Source organism: Canis lupus, chromosome 35 (genome assembly GCF_011100685.1).
Source record: "Canis lupus familiaris isolate Mischka breed German Shepherd chromosome 35, alternate assembly UU_Cfam_GSD_1.0, whole genome shotgun sequence".
NCBI lineage: Eukaryota > Metazoa > Chordata > Mammalia > Carnivora > Canidae > Canis > Canis lupus.
Window position 1 is genome coordinate 4,520,848 of NC_049256.1, and position 27,943 is coordinate 4,548,790.

The following is a 27,943-nucleotide window of genomic DNA, read 5'->3' on the forward strand; positions in this document are numbered from 1 at the left end:
TTCACAACTAGGCCTTTTATTTCGGATTGTCGCCCGGGTCACCTGGCACGACAGGCTCGGGGCGAGGGCATGAGCAGGAGAGGGGAGGGCTGCGCGCCGGGCGCGCTCCTCACGGGGACGAGAAGCGGCCGCAGAACAGGACGCTGCGGCTCTTGCTGTGCTGGATGAAGAACAGGAAGGGGCGGTCGGCGCAGAACCGGGGCACGATCCTCGCGCAGCGCAGCATCATGACGGCCGCGCTGGCGGCCGCGGCCTCCGTCCCCTCCTCGTTGACCTCCACGAAGGACTTGTGCACCACCTTGGACAGGTACAGGTCTCCCCTGGACGACATCCCCGAGAAGTCGGCCTTGCTCTGCTCGAAGGCGTCGGTCATGCCCAGGCTGCAGAGGACGGCCTTCATGTCGTACTCCTCCTCCAGCTTAAACCTCGGCAGGAAGACCTCCACCTCTTCCTCGTCCAGCATGTCCGGCCTCGTCCACTCCGTGAACTTCTCGTAAGTGAGTTCTGTCTCCACCTAGGACAAGGGAGTCGCACCCTTTTAGGTCTGGAGGGTGCCGCCCCGCGGAGCCCTCTCTGGGCGGTAGGGGACGAGGGGCAGGAGGGGATGTCATGCTAGCCCTAGACGCAGCCCCCGACCCCACCCCGGGCCCTGCCGCCACCGCGCCACCGCGCCCGGCGCTCCTTACCGTCTCCAAACTGACGTTTTCATCTGGAAGCATGATGATCATGTTCAGCTCTCTGCCCACATAGGGAAGCACCAGAATTTTGGTGAATATTTCTCCTATATAGGTCATTTGAAAGGTAGATTTTTTAAACATCATTTGCACGGGCTTCTTCTCATTCTATAAAGGAAACAGATAAACGTGAAGCTGAAACAAGACTCGGTGGACACGCCGGACAAATCACCAGAAGTGGCCGCCGCGGGTTCAACACCCACTTCCTTGGCTTCCAGGGTACCACATGGGTCCCCCTCTTCTGCTAGTCCACCCTCCTTGCCTCGAACCCAAACTCTGGGGGTACTCGGTGCCTGCTTCTTGGTGAGCTCAATTTTGTGACTTTATTTTTTTTTTTTTAAGATTTTATCTATCTACTCATGAGAGAGAGCAAGAGGCAGAGACCCAGGCCGAGGGAGAAGCAGGCTCCATGCAGGGAGCCCGACGTGGGACTCGATCCCGGGACCCCGGGGTCACACCCTGAGCCAAAGGCAGATGCTCCACCGCTGAGCCACCCAGGTGTCCCCAATAATGTGACTTTAAACAGAATCCCCAAATTTATATTTCTAGCCTTCTAGGCTTGCCCAGATAGGTCACGCTCCCATTGATCTTCCTGCATATCTGGCACCTGCATTTGGACACTAAAGAGACCTCCAACGTCACACGTCACACTGGGCTCCTGACAGTCCCTTCCAAGTCTGCTCCATCTACAACTTTCCCCATCTCAGGTGATGGCAACGCCATTCATCCCATTGCCAAAACCTCTGTGGAGTATCCCTGACTCTGGACTTTCACGCCACAACGGACTCAATAGCAAACCATATCGGCAAGACGTTCGAAATATTAACATAAATGGGATCAAGCCAGTCTTTGGTCGAACACCTCTCTGCGGCTCCCCCTCTACTCCAAGGGAGTAAAAAAGCTGAAGTCCTTAGGGGGCCTACGACGGTGACAAGAGCTCGTCCCCGTGCCCTCGGCTCCCGTCCGTCTCTGCCTGTCTGCTCTAGTCACAGGGGCCCCCGATGGTTCCAGGGCAAACCCAGCCTGCTCCATGTCTGCCCGATGAGCCCGAGCCCAGAACCTGGACGGCACACGCCCTGGCGTCGCTGTGCTCCTTGCTCGGTGAGGGCCACAACCTGAAACTGCACCCCAGCCACGGGCTGCATCCTTCCTCCGTGACTCCGGTTTTCCCACGTGTGCTCACTGTCTCGCCCCAGGAAGACGAGAGGGGTGTGCACTGGCTTTGCCCACACCGCAACAGCCCCGTGCCTGGCCCTCCACCAGCATCTGCCGAATAAAGGGATGGACCCCTGAAGCACCAGGAGACCCAAAGGACCAGGCGAAGTGAACACATCTTACTGGGAGAAGAATGCATTTGTCCCCAGTGTGTCCCAGCGAGGCGGGAAAAGCACAGTAAGGACGGGGAGCACATCCCAGCCAACAGCCCTCCTGGGCCGCTGACTTGTGTGGAGTCTAAGACCTACGACTGTTGCGACGGGGCAGCACGTGAGTCGGTGTCATAAATGGAAGACACTTCTGTTTCTTTTCACCTGTGCCCTCCAAGGTGAGCCTGCACCGGCCTCAGCCACACCTGCCTCCTCCTCCCTCAGCGCCCTGTCCACCTCCAGGGCCAGCCATCAGCGCGCTATTCCTCTAACAGGCCAGACAGAAAATATTTTCAGCTGTATGGACCATACGGTTTGTGTCCCATCTACTCGACCCTGTGGTTATAGCATAAAATACATAAATCAGCACGGCTGTGCTCAACACCGACTGCGCTTTTTGCCTTTCTCCACTGGAGAGATTAGGAAGCCAGCTGGAAGTCCCCACCTCCCTGCAGCCAGCAGCAGCCACACGACATAATTGGGGCCTGCGAGATACAGAAGGCAGGTTTCTCTCTGAATAAGAGGTCAGAGCCCCGAAGGAGGCGAGGCGGCGTTTGCTGTCACCCTTCGTCCTTTCCCTTCCTCCCGCCCGCATGGGAGGTGGGGGCGGGCAGTGCTGTGAGTGTGGCCAGGGCACAAGGCCGTGTGCCAGGCACGGAAGACAGCTGCTTCCCAGGCAGCCCCACTCTCTGCCCACCTGCCCGCAGGCCTCTGAGAGGGGAGATGAACTTTCTATAAATCAGGCCCTAAGACACACCTTGTTAAAAATTAATTTCAAGGAGAGAAATAATCTCCCTGGGGTGAAAACAGGGCCGTTCGTTTCACAATAAAGCTCAAAGGGAAATAGATTTCTTGAGAGACTGGAAGTTCAGGCTCATGTCTTCTTAGAAGATCTAAGTCATGGTCAACGATCAAGAATAGGCTGCAATTGGTCTAATTTGTCTACTCAGATATATGTGCAAAAACCTCTAAAATGAAAAGTAAAAAAAAAAAAAAAAAAAGGGAAAGAATACACTAAATTCAGTGACAGAAAAGATATAAAACCACCAGCAGATAGTATCTTCAAGGCTGGAGATACTCTGCTTGCTGTCTACCCTACATACATGTCCTTCTGTTTGTTTGTTTGTTTTTTAATTTTTAAGATTTTATTTATTTATTCATGAGAGACAGAGAGAGAGAGAGGCAGAGACACAGGCAGAGGGAGAAGCAGGCTCCATGCAGGGAGCCCGACGTGGGACTCGACCCCAGGTCTCCAGGATCACGCCCTGGGCTGAAGGCAGCGCTAAACCGCTGAGCCACCCGGGCTGCCCTGTTTGCTTGTTTTTAAACCAAACTGAGTGTTTGCTATCCTTATTATCCAAAGAAGACTGCAGACAGACGTCCCTGCAGGGGGGGCTTCCAGACGCTGCTGGGAAGGAAGGGCACACAGGTACTGCTGGGAACGTAGAGAAACGGGGACAAATGGGCAGGATCCAGCTATACAATAAGCCTCATACATCATACTCTGCAGTTTAAACCTCAAACGCTCAGGAGGCCAAGAGAGCCCTTCCGCCTGACAACTGACACAGGATGTGTGATAAGACAGAACACCTGGCAACAGTCTGGCAGGGGACTGGGGAGCCCGATGAGGAGGCACACCGGGGAGCCTGGCTACTGGCACCCAAGGCCGTGTAGGAAGTACATTACTCCTTCGTCATTCCAAAATATTCACCTTGCTGGATTTTTTTTTTTAAGATTTTATTTATTTATTCATGAGAGACATGCAGAGAGAGAGAGAGAGAGGCAGAGACACAGGCAGAGGGAGAAGCAGCCTCCACACGGGGAGCCTGATGTGGGACTCGATCCCGGGTCCCCAGGATCACACCCCCGGCTGAAGGCGATGCTAAACCGCTGAGCCACCCGGGCTGCCCATACCTTGCTGACTTTAAATGGCCTCTCCGTGGTCTGCTCTTTGTTAAACTGTTTATCCCAGTTTCCTTTGAAATAGATGGCATTCACGAGAATCAGATTAGTCCCTGGGTCAACTGAACCTGGAGACAGCAGGTCCACAATTTTACCTGAAAAGTAGAATGAAAGAACCAGTGAGCTGAAAGGACTTCCCCACGGCTGGAGAGAGGCAAACACCCCGTGATCTCGCTCTTGTGTGGAATCTAAGTAACAAAACAAACGAGGGAGGAGGGTGGGGAGGGAGAGACAAAGCGAGAAAGGAGAAACGCACTCTTAACTCTAGAGAACAAACTGGTGGTGACCAGAGGGGGCCTTGGCAGGGGAGGGGTGAGCGAGGTGAAGGGGACTCAGGAGGGCCCTCACCCTGAGGAGCACGGAGGACGGTGCGGAGGGGCTGAGGCACTATCTTGTGTATCCCAAGCTAATACAACGCTGTAAGCTGACTCACTGGCTTTTAAATTTAGGAAAGACATTTCCTGAGGCATGCGTCAGGCACAATATTTAAATTGGGCCATCCTCTTGTGAGGTAGATAAGAGGAGTTCGGTGTCCCCAGATATAACCACGTAGGGGGACTCTGGTCCTTAAAACAACAGCAGCACCAGAGCCTCTATTAGAAAAGCCCTGAAAAGAGCAATAGCATCACTTGAGCAAAACCTGAAGTGCGTGGTAAACTCGCCACAAGTGAGACCGAGAGGAATGCGTGGTGCCCGTGACCAAAGAGAGGAATCTGAGGGAGCGTCAGGAAGCTGAGAGGCAGCAGAGAGTGCCCAGAAGAGCTCAAACTCTGAGCCGCAGGACGACGAGGGCTCCGCCGGGTGCCCCACAATCACGCGCGGTGGTCGGCGCAGTGCAAGCAATGCTGGGCGGCGGGCGGCGGAAGGCCCGGATCTGTCCTCCTCTTTACGGAGTTTGTGAAAAGACAGACTATGTGTTAACGCCAGGGCCACCAGGACAGATTGTTCTAGAAGAGGCGTATGGATTACTGAGAGGCCTCACAGACTCGTTAAGGACAAGAGGGAAGAGCTAGAGAAAGTGGGCCCAGGCTGGCGATACGTCAGAGGCAGAGTCTGGGCGCTGCGTTCCTCGGAGAGAGGCGTCAGCCCCGTTTAGGTGTCGGTGGCCTTGTGAAGGGGCGGCCGGCGAGGCCGGGGGGACACTCTGAGGACAGAGCCACCGCGCGTCTTCACCTTCCGTCCTTCCGGCCACCCAGCGGTTGATGTGTTCCCTGGACTGCTCGCAGGCACTCAAGAAGTCGAGCTCTTCCATCTCGGCTTGGTAGAATGTTCGGCAGGAATCCTTGAAAGACTAGGAGAGAGAGCGCACCGTGACCACCCGGCCCCCGGCTGCTGCTGAGCCACACCGGCAGTCAGGCAGCGCAACCGGGCGCGAGCATGGGGAGAGCATGGGGAGAGCCTGGGGAGCCCACCGAAAGCCCGCTGTCTCACTCTCCAGCCACAGTTAACCCTAGCTTGTGGCCCAAGTGACGCAGGGGTCCGACCCAAACAGACCGCAGGCGCTGCCGGATTTTCTGGGGGCCGAGCAGCACACCAGGGAGGCAAGTGCAGATGCACTGGGCTGCGCTGGGCCGCGCTGGGCCGCGCTGGGCCGCGCTGGGCCACACAGGCCGACACTCCCGGGCCAGGCCAGCCAGGCGCCCCTGGGGAACATTTTAGATGGGCCACACACAGCTGTTCAGCACTTGGCACATGGCCGGGGCCACTGAGGAACTGAGTTCTGTGCTGTGACTCGATTACCCCCATGGCAAGGCAACAGATACGTGTGCCTAGTGCCTACGGGTCTGGATGGCTTTACCCTAGAGGGCCAGCGACTTCAAAAAGAGGTCGAAACCACGTCCTGTTAATACAGTCTATGAAATGGTGATGATGTCATTGGATACGTACATCATGCCACATGAAAGCAAAAAACCTTATAGAAAAGTTAACGGACTAAAAAAAAAAAAAAAAGAAAAAAAGAAAAGTTAACGGACTGAAAGAACTAATTTGTGGCCAGCACGCTACAGGATGGCTTCTCGATCCTTCTTTTGAACAGCTTACGGCTAGGTATTTAACTCCCCTTTTCAGGACCGGTTTTCTATTACAGGATTTCACGTTTCTGCTTCAAGATAGCATTGGGAGAGGTAATGTGGCACAGCAGCTACCAACGCAGGTCCTGCAACCTGTTAGCCATGTGACCTTAAAACAAAACAAAGAAAGTCACAGTTTCTCTAAGCTTTCCTGTCTTCCCCTGTACGTGAGGATGCAGCATTCCCCTGAGGACCAGGGGAGTGAGTTCTCTAGAGCGCCACTGAGGTCTCAGCGTGTTGCAGACACTGTACCAGGTGGTCCAGGGGCCGCATTTCACTGAGCCCCCGTGTAGTCTCTGCTCTGCCATCTTTGCTGCTGTCCTGTTGCTCCAAGCCGCTGAAAATTTTTGAGTCTTTCAATGTAAGAAAATACTCTGGAGGCAACCCGGGCCCTCATGTATTAAAATAAAGTGTCACACCCCTGGGTGATTTCTACGACTTCTGAACACATTTGAAAAAAAATAACTTCTTGCTATTTAAGGTACCACTTGATAAGCAATGACTAATCAAACTGAAGGGATATCTCATTATACACTGACTGGTATTGGATTCTTGGAACAGTAAATTAATAAGAAATAACTGAGAAACATTTGTAATCCCTTTATCTTCTATTTCGATATCAAAAGAGATTTGAAACACCAATGCTTTTCTTAAAGTATCCACCCTAAAAGATAGAAGATTAAAGATAATCAACCACTCGTTCTTTGTGTTTACTGGAAATTTCGTTCTTCTTTATACCAAAGGCTTATGGAAAGATGGCAACTGCCTAAGGCTGATAAGACACGCTGTGACAAAAAAAAAAAAAATGACACCGTGGTGAACAAATCTTGCCAATGTTTGACCTCATGCTTGACTACATTTACTTTACTCCAATTATTTTAAGACAACTTGAGTCTGAAACAAGTTTAGAAAATAATGAACAGGCAGCCCCGGTGGCACAGCGGTTTAGCGCCACCTGCAGCCTAGGACGTGATCCTGGAAACCCTGGATCCAATCCCACGTTAGGCTCTCTGCATGGTGCCTGCTTCTCCCTCTGCCTGTGTCTCTGCCTCTCTGTGTGTGTGTCTCTATGAATAAATAAATTTTTAAAAAATGTTAAAAAAAAAGAAAAGAATGAACAAAATCATGATAGAATAAGATTGATACCCCAAACACAGAACTCAAAAATCAGTAAGAAAAAGATATATAGCCCAATAAAAAGTGTGCAAAGGAAATACTTAGAAAAGATAAAAAATGATCATTAAACATAAGGAAAGTTGTTCGACAGAACATGAGAGACTCCTAACCCTAGGAAACGAACAAGGGGTAGTGGAAGGGGAGGTGGGCGGGGGGGATGGGGTGACTGGGTGATGGGCACTGAGGGGGGCACTTGACAGGATGAGCACTGGGTGTTGTGCTGTATGTTGGCAAATCGAAGTCCAATAAAAAAAATATACAGAAAAATAAATAAATAAATTCAAGCCCCACATTGGGTATAAGGGATTGCTTAAAAATAAAAGCTTAAAAAACATATAAATAAATAAATAAATAATAATACAAAAAGGAAAGTTGTCCGATCTCACTAATAGTCAAAATGTAAGAGGTTAACCACACGCAGCATTGATGATGGCGAGTGGAAGTAAACGCTCTGCTAACATCCCTGGAGAGAATGGAAGTAGCCACAGCATTTTGGACAATCTGGCAATACTGCCTACAACTTCAAAGCTTCACTCCTTTCCTCCCTCCTACGAACCCACATTGGAGCAGCACGTACATCGGCACAGGTCACATATGGTAATATTCACTGTCTAAATGCCCCTCGATGGGGGGAGTGATGGACTTTGTGCATTTCCGGACACCCAGACTCCGGAATAGCAGATGACAGTTAAACAGAGGTAGACCCCCGATATCCAGAGAATTTAAGACACGGTGCTGGGTGAAAAAAAAAAAAATCACAAAACAACATTATGGCATATGATGTCGTGCAGAGAAAACCCCCACCACACAGATTTCTGCACGAACAGGGGATACAGGCCAAGTCTACAATGGGAGGGATGAGGTGTGGAAGAGGTTGTGAGGACTCTCGCTTTGTCTGTTTTACTTATGTTTTTATACAACAGGAATATACTCATTACTTAACAGAAATACGCTCACATATTACTTGAGTAGTTTTTGAAAAACGAAAAAGAAAAGCATGAAAGCACTATGAATAAAGAGAACCAGTATAATTAGACAAATAGCTTTGTGAAAATTCTGCAGCAGAGAAAAACAATAAAAATACACATGTAAAAAGTCAAACAAGTATCGCAGTGCATTAAAAAAATTATTAGTGTGTGTGAAATGACAATTAGAAATATTCATTTTGATCTCTTGTTTCAGTCCAGTCATCTTTTTTTTTTTTTTTTTTTTTTTTTTGAGTTTTATTTTTAAGTAGCCTCTGCACCCAACCTCTGGGGCTTGAACTCCCAACTCCCAGATCAGAGTCCCATGCTCTTCTGACTGAGCCAGCCAGGTGCCCCTGGCCCAACTCACCTTGAATTGTGTCTGGTCCATGTCAGCTCTTTTTATAATTGGCTCCTTTAAGCTTCCCAAAAATCTGGACAGTATTTGTTATAAGGTTCATTTCACAAAAGGTAAAATTGAAACCGGGCTCGAGGGAGCATGAGGTCAGCGAGAGGACGCCCGGGCTTCCGCCACCCGCAGGACCCGCCTGCCCTGGCCCCAGGGCCCCTCACTGGGCGAGCGGGACTCAGCGGACTCACCGAGAGGAAACCGCAGGTCTTCTCCCCGAAGAGCCTGTTGGCAGTTCTCAGCAAGTACCGCGCCTCGGCGCTGTTGACTTCGTTGAGAAGCGCCTGGAAGCCCTGGTGGACATCACCGCCTCCGCCGCTTTTACTTAAGGAAAGTGTCTGAAACCCAAAACAGAACGTGCCCTGAATTCGGGGAGTGGACGCGACAGTGCGCTCGGCCTCGAACCGCACAGATCCAGCTCAAAAGCTTCAAACAACTCAAGACTGAAAGCACTTCCCACGGGGAGTCGGGCCGGAGCCCGGAGCCCACCCGGAGGCCGCTGCCCTTGCCCACCCCGCGCCGTGTGCTCGTGTGTGTCGCGTGTCGCCTCTGCACCTCTGCGCGGTCGGCTGCAACCAGGCCCCGTCTCCGCAACCTCAGGCCACTCTCCCCGCGTGGGGTGCAGCGGGAGCCACGCGGTTCTGGGCCTGGGCCTCAGCGGGCCGGGCCGCTCCATGCACTGCCCTGGCCCCAGCCAGCGGGATGTGGGGAAGCCCAGGCTCCGCAGGTGGAAGCCTCGAAGCCTCACGGAGAGGCCTGGAGAGCTGACACGGCGGGGGTGGGGGGTGGGGGACAACCTGCCGGAGAACAGAGGCCCGGGACACGTGAGAGGCCCTCCGGGATCGTGATGATCTCAGCTGGCGCCACGTGGGTCAGACCACGGGATCTGAGAAACAGTCTTTGTTATTTCCGGCCACGAAGCGTGGGACGCCTTGTTCTGCGGCCGTTGATGCTCCTGAACATCCTAAGGACGCTGTCGGCCAGCAAGCGGGGTGTAAGCGGAGAGACAGAAACCCCAAACTAGACGAAACGACTCTGCTGACACCTTGATCTCAGACTTCCAGCCTCCAGAACTGTGAGGAAATATCTTTCTGTTGTTTGGGCCACTCGGTCTGTTACCTTGCTCTGGCGGCCCGAGCAGACTGGGACATCCAGTCTGGATGGGACATTTTCGAAGAGAGTGTCCCAAAACTCCACACCCAGGAGCCATACCAAGGAACTTCACAGCCCTGTTCCTCCTGGACTTCAAGCCCGAGCCCGGCCCCATGATGGGATGAGACTCTGGGGTCTTGGGATGGCATGAGTGTACCTCACCTGCTGGGGGCTTGGAATCATTAGGGGCCAGAGGGTGGACTATGGCAGTCCTCAGTGGCCCCAGTGAGCCATACCCGCAGCCCCCGTCTTGGGCTGACTCTGGGCTCGGCCACATGACTGGCGTGAGCCAGTGGCACATTCGCAGACATGATATAACAGAGGCTTGATAAACATTTGTGCATTTAAGTTGGTCTTCCTGGAAGCTGGGTACCATCCCGTAAGGAAGCCAGGCTACGCTGCCAAGGAGACACCCCGTGGAGGCCTAGTGGCAAAGGCCACACGGAAGAGGCCAAGATCCCACACCAGTGATCCAGCTGGGGCCAAGCAGAGCAGAAGCATCACCTGACACACCAAGAGTCTCGCACCAGTCAACTGTCATCTCAAGCTACTAAGTTTTAGGGTACTGGTTAGTCAACAACAAACAACTGAAATGCTACTGAAGACATTTTTGGTGGACCGGTGCCATTCTAAGAGGATCTTACACTTATAGGAGAAAATTGAAATAAAAATCTCTAACAACTGAAAGCAAATGACAATATCCAAAGACTATCACACAACGCAGCACGGACCCGTGCGACCGTATCCCTACTCACAAACTCAAACTCAGGCATCAACCACCGTCAGGGTGGTGACATCACTCATTCTCCGGGATGGAGCACACCACTTCCTCCCTAACAGAGCCGAGGCACCGCTCCAGGTGCTTGCTCACCCGGGCCCAACCTGTCACCTGGCAACTCTGTCCCCATCCTGCAACGCCAGCAGAGGGATCTGTCGGGAGCAAACCTTGGCTGTGAAAGTGCAAGACCAGCTCAACCGATAAATTAATAGTATCTACTGTTGTCCAGAAACATCCGGGCACGTACCTGGGACATCTGGGCTGCAGTGTTTCCCTTTGCGCCCATGAAGACCATGGACAGGGCAGAGGAGATGCTCATGGGTGAGAAGAACACATTTTTCGAGCCGTCTTCCCCCAGCTTTTTCAGAAGACTTATGGCAAAGGTGCCATTTGCCTCCGAAAGAGTATCCATGGTGAGCCTGAAAGAATGGTTTTAAGATCAGTATCACATTCCAAAATAAATGGATAAATAGTCAAATAAAATCAGTTTTGCATAAATAGGGGCTTCCACGCTGACTATATACCACTCTGTTATCGACAGTTACCACTTTGGTTCGGTGGGGAAATAGGGATGTACACAAAACTCTCTTTCTTTAGGGGCCCCTCAAAATTATTTTGCGTGTTTCCAATATTAAGTAAAAAAAAAAAACTGAATAAGGATATTAATAATACAATCCTGTTATGTGGGGGAGAAAGGCAGGGGGACTGACACCTGTACGCTTGGCTGCGAAAACAGAGGAAGCGTGGAAGGTTACGCGCTTGATGCCTTAGTCCAGTTACTCCCTGCGGGTGGGATCAGGAAAGGAGTTATTGGCTTTTGCTTCCATTTCTATACTGTTTGGGGTGCTGTGTGGGCCTATATTTAAAAATCATTCAAAATGATCAGTCCAACCACAAGGTCACGCACAAAAAGGATGGTTGAATGTTTTTATAATGTGGGAAGACCCCATTTTAGGATAACCTGGAGCCTGAAGATAAAAGATAAATCAAACCACCGGCAAAGATGTAGGAGACTCTTAAAACCAAGGACTTCTGACCCTCTGGTTTCCTCTCCTCTGAAACCTCTGCTTGGGTCGACGCGCACACTACGGCCGTGTTCCCCAGACCTCCCACTGACCACAGGCCCAGGCCTCGGCCCCTGTTCTCACAACGAGGGCACATGGCAGCAGGTGCATGCCCACGCCACTCCGACACGGGCCTCCGAGGGCAGGGGTCAGGCTGCACGTGTCGGGCACGGAGGGCCCGTGGCCATGACCCTGGCAGCCTAGGCCGGGTCCGGAACAGGAATACCCTGGGCAGGCAGGGACCGGGTAGGTCCGAGGGTCTTCAGGCAGGTCTCCAGAAAGACCTACTATCACGGAGGTGAAGTGATAAATCCAGGCTGAGAAACCCAATAGCTACGGCTGAACTCAGGCCAAGACGGCCTCTCCACGGCGGCTCTCGATGTCCCTAGAGGAAGGCGCCAGGACGAGCCTGAAGCAGGCCAGGGGCTCCGGTGAGGAGGCAGGAGCCGCAGAGGTGGGGGGCAGACCCGGGAGCAGCGTCTGCGGGCTCCTCTATCTGCACAAGTATCAGCCCCCCCACCCCTCCCCAGGCAGACTGTGCCTTGTACGACGGAGACTGTAGACGTGACTGAAGGAAGGGTCCTGGGGCCTGGGTGGCTCGGTGGGCAGGGGCCTGCCTCCAGCTCGGGTCATGGTCTCCGGGTCCTGGGATCGCCCCGCATCGGGGAGCCTGCTCCTCCCTCTCCCTCCACCAGGGAGGACGCACGCAGGTGCAGGTCCGGCAGGAGAAAGCAGCCCGGAGCTGGCAAGGCGGGGGGGGGGGGGGGGGGGGGGGGGGGGGGGCTCTCTTCCCGAGCCTCCTCCGGGAGAGCTGGGCCTGCGGGCCTCCTGGCCTCCAGAAGCCCGAGGGAGTAAACGCACGAGTTCGGGGTAATTTGTTACAAGAGCTGCAGATAAATAATACTGTAAGGGACACATCTGATCAATTTTATTTACCGTCCTTGTTTAGACCTTTTGTTTTCAAATTCTGTTCATTATACAGAAAAGCTGGGGCGCGGGGCCTCCTGGGCTCTCAGACTCCCTGTGCCCGCGGGAAATTGCTACAAGGATAGAACATGCGCGTGACTAAGATTCTTCTCAATACAACTGATTCTTTGATGACCCAGAAATAGCTTCGGGATTTGGGGACACGAACACACACAAAAGGAGCCATTACACGAAACTGATGCAAAGTTATATTGTTTATTTGGATTTTATATCAGCAAATGCTCCCTGCTTACCAATTTTAGAAGAAACAACTGTTAAAGCAGGTCTAACAACGAAGAGCTTGTAAGAGGAGCTACCGCAGGACAAGGAGCACAGTCCCAAGCATTCCTCATACGAGGAAAGGTCAAGACCCAGACAAGTGTCTGTGGGCCACCACTAATCTTCTTCTTGCCTGGGGACAAGCACCTCTGGCTTTGCCCCCAGGTGGCTCCGCCCCGACTGACAGGCTGCACAGCCCCTTCATGAATTAAGAAAGGTGAAAGATTAAAAGAAATTAAATAAAAAAGAAAGAAGAAAGAAATAGAAAGAAAGAAAGAAAGCAAGCAAGCAAGCTGAAAGATAAGTAGTTCCTCAACATAGAGTAGCTCCAGTCTTCTTGTTTCAAATACTGACCCGGAGAAGAACAAGCCAGGACACTCAGAGGAAGAGGCGGGAGTCGGGGGGAGGCGAGGTTTGGGCCCTGGGACTCTGGGACTGGCTCTGGGACTCTGAGTGTGTTACTGGATTTCCGCTCCCTGTATGAGGAAGAGGATGTGCCAGACAATCCGTGTCCCCTCCCCTCGCCAATGCCTACCCATGGTCCACACGAATGCAGAAGCAAGAGCCCGAGCGTGGCTCCCTCTTCAAAGCCCACAGTGAAGTCTAACAGCTTCTATTTCTCGGTCGCAAATGACTGATAGTTATCAAAGGTAAAATTACACCCCCGCCCTATACAAATTGCTAAATAAAAAAGAAAACCTGAAATCTGTGATGCTTCGTAGGCTTATCACAGATAAGCAGGGCAGTCTTAGAGCACAAAGTGTGTTAATCATGAGATACTGAATTGCCCGCTCATAATAAACAACCTTGAAACAAATGGGAAAATGACACTTCCTGATATTTCCTTAATATGACGAGAATTGTCAGCCATCATCATTGATGAGAAAATATTAGAAGCGGTTCCCTTACTTCCCAAACAGAAACAATAACTAAGAACTATATTAAAAAGTTTTAACTTCAGAAAAAAAATAATAAATATCCCTTTTTGAGTCTGTACTACACACTGGGACCTACATTAGCACTTTTCCTAAAAGACTCTTAAACCTCTCTAAGGCTGGTGGAGAACATGGGCATTTGCAAAGCAAAGGAACTGAGCCTTGGCTCTCTTATCTTGTCCCTGTGGTCACAAGGCTACCCAAGGAGGAGAGGGGAGGCAGGAACCCCGGTCTGCAAGGCTCTGGAGATCACTCTCTGAACACTGACTTCCAAAAACGAAAAGGAGAGGTGGAGAGCCGATTAAAGACACCTGGCCAACAGTGACTAAGATAGTTCCTTCCTATTCTGTGTAAACGATGCTACAAATAGGTACACCGATATTTCCAGAGCACAATTTAGAATTGTATAAAAAATTAAGGAAGCAAGAAAAAAATGTCATTAAATCATTCATATAGCCCGAACCAAATACTGCACGTCTAGGGATTTAAGTAAAGATAAAACCAGAGTCACCGATGCACATACCATGCAAGATGACCCCACAGGTCACTCCTGGCTTCACGCCCCCTCAGAAGAAGAACCTACATCAAGAACAAGGCAGCACTGAGACTCTCCTCGAACATGGGGTACGTGGGGTGAGGCTAAGGAGCCCTGCCCCACGGAGACCAGAACAGACTGCATCGAACGGCTGGGAGAGGCGGCTCCCCCAGGACAGGGCAACCGTGTGGAGAGGTCTTCCCTGAGCCTCTGGTTTCTCTAGTGGGAAGAGAGCACCCGGAGGGGACAACAGCCCTCCCAGCACCGGGCCTGTTTTGCAGGAGTGCCTACTCCGACCTCGCACTACAGAGGCTGCAGGGGATTCTGCGTGGCTCAACCCCTGGGCACCTGCGACAGAGAAGAGCACAGGGCTTGGAACCACCAGCACACGGATCTTGGCAACCAAGGTCATACCTGCAGTGTCCAGGGCGCAATCCCACCAGAGGCTTTATCTGTAGAGCTAAGTCAGGGGTACACTCTGACCCGGGCACACCATGGGGTGGAGATCTGCATGATTCAGATTCGCAAACCAGGAGTCTTGCTGGTCCTAGAGCCCAGTTTGCCCACACCCAGGCAAGATGCTGAGTCACAGCCCCACCCGCTGCGGAGAGTGCCTTCCAGCCCCATCTGACCAGAAGGCCTGGTGACAATCTGTGGAGTTGACACTGTGTGGCCCGGTGGAGCTCGAGCTGAGAGGCAGGCAGCCAGAGCTGATTGGCCCCACAGCAGAGCCAGTACCAGGTACAGAGGCAGAGGTGTAAGCTCACGGAGGACTGAGGGTAGCTCCAGGACGCTCCCAACCAGACAGCCTATTTGGGAAACTGAGAGTAGCTGAGAGCAGCCTTCTCCTTTCCCACCCAGGCAAAGGAGCTGAACCACAGCCCCACCTGCTGTGGACAGGGTCTTCTGGCCCCATATGACCAGAAGGGCTGGAGACAGCCCCTGGGAGCTGTGCAGCCCAGAAGTGTTGAGCCAAGAGAAGAACAGAGCTGAGAAGTTACAGAGCAAAGCCAGTGGTCCTGTTCCGCAGGGAATTTGGGGTGCAGATCAGTTTGAGTTAAGACAACTTGGTAAGAGCCTTACCAAGTCTAGAGCTGCTTCTTGCCACTGCACTGGAAGAGGGAATCTAATTCATTGCCCCACTCATCACTGAGCACAGCCTTCAGCCCATCCAATCGGGGAACCCAAACAGAGCACATGAGCAGCTCGGTGGCCCATTCAACATCCCTACACACAGAGGCACTTGATAGAGAGCACAGCCTGTGGCTTTCCCCATCTGCAGAGTAAAACCTGTGTCCTCACCTGAGTATGGAACTCAGTGCACACTCCGGCCTGATTTAGTCTCCCAAACAATGAATTGTGTATAGGCCCTGGGTTCTGGCCTGCTACCCTGCCAGGGCAGGGAAGTTAATTCAGAGCCCAAATCACAACTGAATAGGGTACTTAGTCCTGACCATCTAGTAAGCCCGACCAGAAAATCTAAGCAACTCTGAGCCCATCCAATAGCCTCACTTAGGTAGAGAACCAAGCCAGTAGTCCTATCTAACTATGCTCAGCCAGTGGCACACTTCACCATCTCCATCTTCAGAGCTCGAACAGTTGCCTCACCCCAAAATAGACCATAATAGCAGACCCCACCTGCCCAAAGACATTAGCAGCAGATGTAACCAGAAATCAAACTGAGCTGACTGGTAAAGAACTGTCTCTGCCAAAACAAATCTGTAAAGTCTAGAAGAGGAACCCCATTAGTTAAATGCATAGATACCAACATAAGGAATCAAGGATCATGAAAAATCAGGTATATGAGACCACCAAAGGAAACTAAAATAGTTCCAAAAGCAGACCTAAAAGAAATGGAGATGTATGAACTGTCATAAAAAGAACTCAGGATAATCCTCTTAAAGTAGTTTAGTGAGCTAAAAGAAAGTGCATACAACTAATCAAAATCAGGAAAACAATGCATGATCAAAATGAGAAGTCTGGCAAGGAAATAACAACCATCAAAAAATCCTAAAAAATTAAAAAAAAAATCCTAAAAAATTGAAATCATAGAGTTGAAAGTACAACAACTGAACCAAAGAACTCAACAGTTACAAAAGTAGACTTGGTCATGCAGACAAAAAGAATCGTTGGTCTAGAGGACAGAACATTGGAAATTACTGTTAGAGCAAGAAAATGAAAAACAGTGAAGAAAGTCCATGGGAATTATTGGACACAATGAAAAGAAGCAATATTTGCACCATGAGAATTCCAGAGGGAGAAAAGAAACAGAAAGGGACGGAGAGTTTACTTAAAGCAACAATGGCTGGAAACTTCCAAAACCTGGGGAGAGAAATGGATGTCTGCATCCATGAGGCCCAAAGGACCCCAAATAGGATGAATCTGACTAGGGCTGCACCGAGACACACCATAATTAAATTGTCAAAAGATAAAGACAAAGAAATAATTTTAAGAGTGGCAATAAAAGAGAAAAATTACACATTTATGAGAACCCTAGTAAGACCAGAAACAGATTTCTCAACAAAAACTTTTCAGGCCAAGAGAGGATGGGACGACATTCAAATTTGAAAAACAGCAATACTAACAACAACAACCAAAACCCAAAAACTGTCAACTAAGAATTCTATGCCTGGTGAAGTTCTCCTCCAGAAACAAAGAAGGGATAAAGCCTTTCCCACACAAACAAAAGCTGAGGGATTTCACTGCCACCACACCTGCCTTCCAAGAAATGCAGAAGGGAATTCTCTGAGTAGAAGTAAAAGAACACTAACATAAAAACACAGAAAGGTAGCATAAATCTCACTGGTATGAAAAATATATAGTCATAGATTCTACAACATAGTAATAGTGGTACATAACTCACTTATAACCCTAGTTTAAAAGATAATAACAGGGATCCCTGGGTGGCGCAGCAGTTTAGCGCCTGCCTTTGGCCCAGGGCGCGATCCTAGAGGCCCGGGATCGAATCCCACATCGGGCTCCTGGTGCATGGAGCCTGCTTCTCCCTCTGCCTGTGTCTCTGCCTCTCTCTCTCTCTCTCTCTCTCTGTGTGTGACTATCATAAAAAAAAAAAAAAAAAAAAAAAGATAATAACAAAAAAAGATTAATGTAACAAAAAATAACTATAATAACCTGTTATTAGTTACACAACATAAAAAATGTAAGTAACAGCAATAATAATCTATAATGTGAGAGGGAGAAGTAAAAGCATAAACTATATGAATTCTATTGAAGTTATTATCAGTCTGAAATAGGGTTTATAAATTTAAGATATTTTCTGTAATTCTTGTAACCACAGGGGAAACTCTTGTAGTACCTAAACAAAGGAACAGGAGAAAGAAGTAAAAGCACAATGATATCAAAAGACCCCAAAACACAAAAAAAGACAGTAAAAGGATAAAAACAAGGAACAATGGATCTACAAAACAACTAGAAAACAATTAACAAAATGGCAGTTGTAAGTCTTTACCTATCAATAATTACTTTGAATGTAAATGAACTAAATTCTCCAAATGAAAGACACTGAATAGTTGAATCGATTAAAAAAAAGGGGGGGGGGGGGAATCCAACAATATGCCCACTACAGGAAACTCAATTTAGCCTTAAAAACACACACAGGCTGAGAGTAAAGGGATGGAAAGGAACATTTCAAAGAATTACCAAAAAAAAAAAAAAAAAAGACAGAGGTAGCTATACTTATATTAGACAAAATAGACTTTACAAATGAAAAAAAAAAAAAAAGACAAAGGAGGTCATTACATAATGATAAAGGCATCAATACATCAAGAAGACATAACAATTATAAATATTTATGCATCCAACATCAGAGCACCTACATATACTAAGCACAACTAATAGAGCTAAACGGAAAAATAAACAGCAATACAATAATAGTTGGAGACTTTAATAGGCCACTCTCAACAATGGGTGGATCATCCACACAGAAAATCAACATGAGAAACAGTGGATATGAACAGCACTATAGACCAAATGGACCTAACAGACATATATAAAACCACAGCAGAGTACACATTCTCCTCGAGTGCACATGGAACATTCTAGGACATATTGTATGTTAGGCCACAAAACAAGTCTTACAAATCCAAGAAGACTGAAATCATACCAAGTATCTTTGCTAACTATAGTAGCAGGGAACTAGAAATAAATAGAGGAAAACTGGAAAATCTACAAATACATGGAAATTAAACAACACTCTCCTGAACAACCAATGGATCAAAGAAGAAATTAAACTGTTTCTTGAGACAAATGAAAATGAAAACATAACATACCAGAACTTATTAGATGCAGCAAATGTTGTTCTAAGAAGGTACTTTATAGCAATACATGCTTATGTTGAGAAGAAACATCCCAAATAATCTAACTTTATGCCAGAGGAACAAGAAAAAGAAAAGAAACTGAGTCCAAAGTTAGCAGAAGAAAGGAAACAATAAAGATTAGAGCAGAAATAAATGAAATACAGAAAAGAAAAACAGAAAAGATTAACCAAACTAAGAGTCAGTTCTTTGAAAAAAACAAACAAAATTGACAAACCCTTAGCTAGACTAACCAAAGGGAAAAAAAGGACCCAAAATCAACAAAATTATAAATAAAAAAAGACATTCCAACTGCTATCACAGAACTTCAAAGGATCATAAAAGGTTACCATGAGCAACCAATAAATTGGACAACATAGCAGAAATGGAAGAAGTTTAGAAACAAAACTTACCAAACCTGAATCAGGAAGAAATAGAAAAATCTGAATAGACCAATTACTAGTAAGGAGATCTGAATTAGTAATCAGAAATCTCTCAACAAAGAAAAGCAAAGAAACATAAAGCTTCACTGGTGAATTTCACCAAGCTTTAAAAGAATTAGTGCCAATACTTTTCAAACTCAAAGAGAAGGGAACACTCCTAAACTCATTTTATAGGCCAGCATTATCCTGATACCAAAACCAGAAAAAGGCACCATTAGGAAAGAAAACTACAGAAAACCAACATCCTTGACAAATACAGATGTAATAATTCTCAACAAAATACTAGCAAACTGATTTCAGCAGCACAGTAAAATGATCATTTACCATGATCAGGCCGGCTTTATCGGGCTTTATCCCTGGGATGCAAGGATGGTTCAACATGTGCAAATCCATCAATCAATATGATATAACACATTAACAGAATGAAAGAAAAGAATGATATGATCATCTCAAGAGACGCAGAAAAGGTATTCAACAAAATTTACTGTCCCGTTATGAAAAAAACTCTTAACAAGTTAGGCATAGAAGGAACATGTCACAACCTAACAAAGGCCAAATATGATAAGCCCACAGCTAACCTCATACTCAAATGGTGAAAGGATAAAAAGCTTTTCTTCTAAAATCAGGAATAAGACAAGGCTGCTCACTCTTACGACTCCTATTTAACAGACTACTCAAAGTCCTAGCTAGAGCAATCAGGCAAGAAAAAGAAATAAAAGGTATCAGAATTAGAAAGGAAAAAGTGAAGTTATCTCTATATATAGACATGATTTTACATGCATAAAAAATCCTACAGACTCAACCAAAAACTGTTGGATCTCATCAATGACTTCTTAAAGTTGCAGAACAGAAAATTAACATACAAGAATTAGTAGCATTTACATACACTCTCAATAAAATTTCTTGAAAAATAACAATAGGTATCATTTATAATAGTATTAAACATGATAAAAATACTTAGGAATAAATTTACCTAAGGAGGCAAAAGATATCTGCTGAAAATCAAAAGACATTGTGAAGAAGACACAAATTAATGGAAAGCTATCCCATGTTCATGGATTAGAAGAGTTAATACTGTTAAAATGTGAATACTACCAATACCATCTACAGATTTAATTCAACAATTTTTTTTAAGATTTATTTATTTATTTACCTACGATAGACACAGAGAGAGAGAGAAGGGGGGGGGGGCAGGCAGAGACACAGGAGGAGAGAGAAGCAGGCTCCACGCCAGGAGCCCGACGTGGGACTCGATCCCGGGACTCCGGGATCGTGCCCTGGGCCAAAGACAGGCGCCAAACCGCTGAGCCACCCAGGGATCCCCTACAGATTTAATTCAATCCCTATCGAGATTCCAATGGTATTTTTTACAGAAGCTGAAAAAAAAAATTCCTAAAATTTATATAGAACCACAAAAGGCCCTGAATAGCCAAAGAAATCCCAAGGGAAAACAAAGCAGAGGATATCACACTTCCTGATTTCAAGCTATATTATAAAGTCAGTCATCAACAGTATGGTACTGGCATAAAAACTGTCAATAGGCCAATGGAACGGAATCAAGAATCCAGAAATAAACCTGAGCATATACAATCAACTAAGAGTTGACAAGGGAGCTAAGAATATCCAGTGGAGAAAAGAGAGTCTTTTCAATAAATAGTGCTGAGAAAATTGGATATTAACATGTCCAGAATAACTGGATTGGAAACAAGGGTCTGCTGTTCTGTACAACAGGGGACATGTGTGATCCTATACCACCCCTCCACTACAACTTCCTGTGCTGATGGCAATCTTTTGTTTTGTTTTGTTTTTGTAAGATTTTATGTATTTGACCCAGAAAGAGAGAGAGCAGAAGCAGGGGGAGCAGCAGAGGGACAGGGAGATGCAGACTCCCCACTGAGCAGAGGCCCAACGTGGGGCTAGATCCCAGGACCCTGGAATTGTGGCCTGAGCCGAAGGCAGGCACTTAACGGACTGAGCCACCCAGGCACCCCAGTAATAGAGGTATTATTTTTTTTTTAAGTCATACTAATGTCACAGGCTGTACAAAATTAAGTTGAAAAAAAAGATCTAGGGGCACCTGGGTGGCTCAGCGGTTGAGCATCTGCCTTTGGCTCAGGACGTGATCCTGGAGTCCCGGGATCGAGTCCCACATCGGGCTCCCTGCATGGAGCCTGCTCCTCCCTCTGCCTGTGTCTCTGCCTCTCTCTATGTCTCTCATGAACAAATATTTTTTTTAAAAAAAGAAAATAAAAGAAAAAAGATCTAACACTGTAACTTTTAAACGTTACCCATGTAAACTAGGAAGGAAAGTACACACAAGCATAATTTAAAGACAGAGAAATGGGAAGAAAATATTGTACACTAAAACTTTATGGTAATTTTTATGTTTTTTTTTTCTATTTTTCTGCATTTTCACATTTTCTACAACATGCCTCTATCATTTTTAGGGGGCAGGGTTTGCACTTCCTTTCTTTTACTGAACGGTGTTTTTCCTTATGTTAATATTGCCTTTTTCCCCTCATTTCTTTAGTTTTCTATGTAGCAATGCCAACCTTCCCCGGAATGTTCTATACATCAGTCAGATCCTTCCACTGCTTCATTGCTCAGATACGCAGAATCATCAGTCCCCTTCCCCTCACCCACAGTCTCAACTCACTGGTGAGTATAGGGCTTTCACCTTCAAAATGAATTTTCACAGACAGGGAACAACATTCCCCACTAAAATACTTTAATTAATAGTCCGTTCTTCAGCAGTCTAGTTAAAAAAAAAAAAAAAAAATTCTCAAAGCACATTGTTCACACAGCAAAGAAATTACTGTTCTCAAATATTTACTGGTTATGTTTTAATATATCAGATTTTTAAAATGCTTTTGACATCTTTTAAAGCAAACTTAAAATTTTTTAAAGCAAACCTTAGTAAACATTTAGGCCTTCGTAAGCCTTATAAATCAAGACCTACAAATCCAGTAAGTCCACCTAAGACTTTCAAACAGGTTTAAAAATACACAAAGCTGTGGTTACAAAACTCATTTCTTTTTTTTTTTTTTTTTTTTTTTTTTACAAAACTCATTTCTATATCTGTGCAAAGGTGGGGCGCCTGGGTGGCTCAGCTGGTTAAGCACCTGCCTTTGGCTCGGGGTCCTGAGATGAGTCTGCACTGGGCTCCCTGCTCAGCGGGGAGTCTGTTTCTCCCTCTGCCCCTCCCTCTGCTTGTTCTCATTCTCTTTCTCTCCCCCCCACACACAAATACATAAAATCTAAAAAAAAAAAAAAAAGTCTAGCACAAACACGATGGGTTTAATGTATTTTATCTTTGTCCTATCTTCTTAGACGTTTCCTAAGGTGACAGTGATGTGCATTTTAATGGTTCTCTGGGGCTCAACTTTAAGGGACCATCCCCTCCCCACGCCGGGAGCCTGGTTCTTGGTCACTGTGAGCTCAGCACTCACCCTTCTGCTGAACAAGCGCATTCCAGTAGGTGGGGGAGTTCTGAGCTCCGCTTCCCCTTTGCTGGGATTTTACAAGGCCTCTGCCAAACCACCACACTTGTTCCTCATAACCTAAGTATCTTTCCTTAAAATGAAGTTATTATTTGAGTTTTCCTCCATCTGGGTTGTATAACTTGGCTCTAAGTTTAATTTTTAGGCCTTTAGACTGCGCTTGTTTAACCTGGGAACCTGGGATAACAGAGCTGTTTACATGACAATCACAGATGGATCATCGCACAGCACATTTCCTGAAACATTACTGAAATTCTTTTGTGCCTTTTTAAAGCTCATTTTGTCTGCCTCATTGGAAGTTATGGATGGACTCGGGGATTTTTACAAACAATGCATTGGCTGATCTCAGTTTTTTCTTTTTTTTAAATATTTATTCATTCATTCATGAGAGATGCAGAGAGGGAGGCAGAGACACAGGCGGAGGGAGAAGCAGGCCTCATGCAGGGAGCCTGACGTGGGACTCGATCCCGGGACCCCAGGATCATGCGCTGAGCGGAAGGCAGATGCTCAACCGCTGAGCCACCCAGTGTCCCTGATCTCAGTTTTCTTCCTGGTGCTCAAACTGCCATAACTGGGCCAGTGGGGGGTCTGTTTCCATTGGTCACTTTATCTTGACAAGCTGACCGCCAACATCCTAGTTCTTAGCATTCTATCTTGGTTTTTTTTTCCAGTCCAAAGACATGAGGTGTCTGCCCCTCTCCTGGTTTCTCTTAATGGAGAAGCGTGTAAAGCACAAAATCTGAATCTCCGAAGAGTACGGGGGCCTGGGTGCTGCTGTCTGGACCACACCCGGGCAAAGCCTGGAGCCAGGTTTCCTCTCAAGTCCTTACTACACCTGCTGTAACAGACACGGGCCCATCAGGTTTGCAAACACCTGACTTTCCTCCCGCATGACTGCACCTGCAGGCGTCCATCGGGCCTTCATCGGGGCGCAACCCTTTCAGCCTTCTCTTTCCTCCCGGGCACACGGCTCAAGGGCACACCACGCAGCCCTCCTCCCTGAGAGACCTCTGTGCCGGCGACCTCCTTTGTGTGGGACCCCAAGGTCTTCCTTCCCGGATCCTCTAAGGTGTCACAATGCGTCCTGAAGATGGGCCCGGTTTATTTATTTTGCTGTGAACGTGGTGGGACCTTCCCATCTGCAATCCAAGCCGTCCTTCCTCTCTGGGGAAAATTTTCAAGGCGCTTGTCAGTTCCCTCCAGACTGATTCTGTTCTCCTTTCCTGTACCCCCTATTAGTCAGGTACCAGGACTCTTGGCCTGATCTCAGCAGCTACTGCCTGAGCGTCTTCATGTCATGGCACACACAGGAGAAGGTACTTGGGGACGCCAGGGGGGCTCAGCGGTGGAGCGGCTGCCTTCAGCTCAGGGTGTGACCCCGGGGACCCGGGGGGGGGGGTCCCTGCATGGAGTCTGCTTCTCCCTCTGCCTGTGTCTCTGCCTCTTCCTCTGTCTCTCTCATGAATAAATAAAATCTTAAAAAAAAAAAAAAAAGAAAAAGGTCTTTGTATGGTACTTTGGGATGAGCAAGGCTGCTTACTGCAGAGGTAGAAAGCGCTGCTCTGATCTTCCTTCTCTTGCATTTTCCATCATGATGACATCTTGTTCCATCTCTTGGAAGATAAGATGTTCATGACCTTATCTTCTAACATTCTACTGATTTTTTTTCTAATTTCAGTCATTATCTTTTTAGTTTCCAAGGACTTCTCCTTGTTCTCTACTGTTTCTTCTATAGAGCCTTCTGTTGCAGTTCCTTGGAGAACAGCACTACGGTTTCACCCAGTTGTCTTCTGCTCCCGACACCATCTCTCTTTCTCTGGAGTCTTCTCTGTGGTTGTGGCTGGTGTTGGCTTTATTTCACCTACATCTGTTTCGTACGGAGGCCTCTTACACAGGCCTGGCGATCCTGGGGTATCGGTTACATTTCAGAGGAAAACACAAAACAATGTTGGAAATTGTTTACATGGGGGGGGGGGGGGTGCGGTCAGCTGGGGGCTGACGCAATGTCATCAAGGGATCAGTCGGTTTTGTTCCTGTTGTCCAGCAAATGGAGGAACCCCCTGGTCTGGCTGCTGGGGTGTTCTGGAAGCATGCCGGGTAGGGGTGGGGAACTTCTACTGGATCTGTAACTCCCTCGTCAGCCCTAGGGCCTAGGGGTCCCTGAGTTTGGACATCAGACCCTGTATGGGAGAGACCTGATTTCCTGGTGTTCTGACCTCTCTTAGCTGTTTGTTCCCTCTCTCATTTCCCTTGTCCTTTGTTTTTGTTTTGTTTTGTTTTAAGATTTTATTTATTTATTCATGAGAGACACAGAGAGATAGAGAGAGAGGCAGAAACCCAGGCTCCATGCAGGGAGCCTGATGTGGGACTCGACCCCGGGACTCCAGGATCAGGCCCTGGGCCGAAGGCAGGTGCTAAACCACTGAGCCACCTGGGCTGCCCCATCTTTGCTTTTAATGCTTTCAAAGCTCTTTGTCATTTTTACCAGGGTCTTATGAGAGAAAGGAACTAAATACAAATGTTCACGAATTTACTAACTACTTTTGTGAATAGAGCAAAATAATATTTTAATGTTTAAAAGCTATTTCTTCGGCTACTATCCAGTTCCTCTCTTGACTGTGAAATAAATGCCCAAGCACTGAATGCTACTTATTGAAATCCTTCTCGTCCTGAAATGTGGATTTGAAAATAATAATTCACTCATTACATACCACTAATACATAATCATGAAACAATTTTCATGATCACTTTGTAATGATATACAAACTCCTAATAATTATAAAAAGATCAAAGGGATCTTAATCCTAAAAAAAACAAAGAAAAATAAACTCAACTTTAGTTTACCACTCACCACAATATCCCAAATATCAAAGAAAATCATAAACAATCAAGTGAGATTTTTATAGTGTGGGATTTCTATTTTGTTTTAAGGAAGTGCAAGATTTCTTATCCATTCGATAAACACGCCAATAACAAGGATGCATATTTCACAGATCACACTGCAAACTCAACACCTGACCCTGGCTTTCCAAGTCCCTACCACTTGAGCTTATATAAGATGCCCAAAAATGTCCTTGGCACGCAACACATACATGCACATGCAAAATACATTATATATTTCAAAATTATTTCCTGTTTCAGTAACAGTGTACCTTTAAAAAATAAAAACAATCATGAACGTAAAAACTGTATGAGTTCATGTACGAGTGTGTGTTCAAAACAAGTCTAACAAATCTCTCCTAGCACCATATTTTTCCCTGTTGCATCATCAGTTAACTTTGAGCAATTAATGCTCACAATTGATTGGAGTCAACGGATCAAGTGTTAATTTTTTAAAGTGCCACGATTTGTGCTTCTTGCCTCCTTGGATTAAGGATGCCTTAATTTCCTACAAAAAATAACCATTTAAAGATTGGCTGAATGGAGACTTGGGCTTCTGCTTTGTCCCTACCTTTGTTTTCTGGTGTACTGTGCGTACTTGTGTGTTTTACTTTGCTGAACAGCAGTTCTCCAATCTGCAAACAGGAGATGATTCCTTCTGTTTACAGTTTACTGTGAGGATTAAATAAACTAATGTCAGGCAAGCAGTGGGTATTCAACAAATGGGTAGAATTATACACTATTTCCTTTCTTCTGATGTGTAGGCCTGGTCTCAGGTCAGCAAAGCTTGGAAATGTAAGGTGTGTGTGGTCTTTCTCCAGATCTTAAAACACCTGGTGTGATAGAGGGTGCCCTTAGGATACAGACAGGAAAGAATGGTGATTCCACTCATTCTAATTTCACCGTTATAGATGGAGCTAACTATACCTAATATGCTGACTTGTAATAAAATGCGTTAGATTGGAACTGGTTTCATGTAATTTTAAATAGTTTATGTGGCCAAGTTGACTAATATTGTATCCCTTCTCTGTGATGACTTACAGGAAAGGATACAATCACTCCCAAGGAGTCATGAAATACTGAGTCACACCCCTGTAATACTGATAACAGCTTCGCTCCTGTGAACCACAGTGCCTTTGGATCCAAAGGTCACCTTTGCCCTCTCATCTCCTCTCATCTCACACATGGGTCCTAAACCATACAGGGGGGAAGCCGGACGCCTTCGCAGGTCCCATTCCTGCCGTCAGGCCTAGGAGGCAGAACTGTGGACACTGACCCAGTTCCCACCAGCATCCCCGCATCCACTCCCAGCAGCATGTGACTATTAATTTCCCATACTTCTCTTTCGTAAAACTGAGCTTCATGGGGAGAAAGGGGGTAAAAAGTAACCTAAAACTGAGCTTCATGAGGAGAAAGAGGGGAAAAAGTAACTTACGTGCCAGTTTCATGTTGCACACAAGCCCCAAGTATGATTAAAACCTCTCCCATGTCCTCTTAGCCCTGAAGACACCACGTCTTGCAACATTTTCCCTGAAGGGGAATCTAATAAAAAACACAGAACTAACAGGACCTGGGATGATGCTCACGAGGATCTCAGGCCTACGTTGACCTGCAAAGTCCACGGGGGGGGGTGGGGGGGCGCGCGCAGGAATCAGACCCACCCCGGCCCCTCTCCCAGCCCCCACCCCGCGGGGTCTGGCGAGGTCACCTGTGGCTCGGCGCGGTCCCCATCGCCCAGCCCCACTCACCACCCGCGCCACTGGCCGCCGCCGCCGGACTCCTCCACGGAACCCGAGCCCCAAGCAAACGGCCGCTCGCCACCCGGCGCAGCCAGGGCTCGGGCACCGCCCCGCCTCCCCACGCGCGCCCGCCCCGGGCCACGCCCCAGCCCCCGCCCCTCCGCAGGCCCCTGCCCCGGTGGCTCCGCCTCGCCTGCAGCACTGGCCCGCCCGAGGCAGAGCCCGGACCCGCGTGGACGCTTGCCCGGCCCCGGAGCGGAGGACGGACCCGCGTGGACGCTTTCCCAGCCCGGAGCCGAGGACGGACCCCTCGGTGCCCGCCGGGGCGGTCCCGCACAGACACGTACCTCCGTGGGTGGGCGCCGCGGTCAGTAGGGACGGCGGAGGCTGGGGCCTCGGGCCTCGGGCCTCGGGCGCCGGCGGGGCGGGGCGGGGGCGGGGAGGGGCGGGGAGGGGAGGGGAGGGGCGGAGCGAGCCCAGGGCAGCGTGGTCGCCGAGCTGCGGCGGGGCGGGGCCAGGTGCGTTGCTGGTCCGGGCGAGGGCCAGGTGCGTGCGGGGCGGGGCGAGGGCCAGGTACGTTGCTGATAGGGGCAGAGGTCAGGTGCCTGCGGGGCGGGGCGAGGGCCAGGTGCGTGCGTGGCGGGGGGAGGGCCAGGTGCGTGCGGGGCGGGGCGAGGGCC

At 48.1% G+C, this 27,943-nt stretch overlaps 1 protein-coding gene across 3 annotated transcripts; it reads right to left on the reverse strand.

Moving 5' to 3' along the window:
* Positions 1–27,698, reverse strand: SERPINB6 (serpin family B member 6). 3 transcript variants are annotated; one of them, XM_038584027.1, is made up of 7 exons: positions 27,611–27,698; positions 10,857–11,028; positions 8,871–9,017; positions 5,234–5,351; positions 4,013–4,155; positions 687–842; positions 1–514 (listed from the first exon to the last, which is right to left on the reverse strand). In XM_038584027.1, exons 2-7 carry the CDS (start codon positions 11,019–11,021, stop codon positions 110–112), a joined length of 1,134 nt encoding a protein of 377 aa, XP_038439955.1. In that variant the 5' UTR covers positions 11,022–11,028; positions 27,611–27,698; the 3' UTR covers positions 1–109. The 3 variants fall into 3 exon arrangements, with proteins under 3 accessions (XP_038439955.1, XP_038439954.1, XP_038439957.1); XM_038584026.1 differs by lacking the exon at positions 27,611–27,698 and adding an exon at positions 27,273–27,382; XM_038584029.1 differs by lacking the exon at positions 27,611–27,698 and adding an exon at positions 14,803–14,958.
* Between the last annotated feature and the right edge of the window lie 245 nt (positions 27,699–27,943).

What these genes read in the sequence shown, in the direction of transcription:
- SERPINB6 (XM_038584027.1), bottom strand. Translation starts at nt 11,021, where the DNA reads ATGGATACTCTTTCGGAGGCAAATGGCACCTTTGCCATAAGTCTTCTG. An exon ending in AGACCTGCGGTTTCCTCTCG is followed by an intron (nt 5,352 to 8,870) that starts GTGAGTCCGCTG and finishes TCTCTCTCCTAG; the next exon opens with TCTTTCAAGGATTCCTGCCG. An exon ending in GGCCATTTAAAGTCAGCAAG is followed by an intron (nt 843 to 4,012) that starts GTATGGGCAGCC and finishes TTTCCTTTATAG; the next exon opens with AATGAGAAGAAGCCCGTGCA.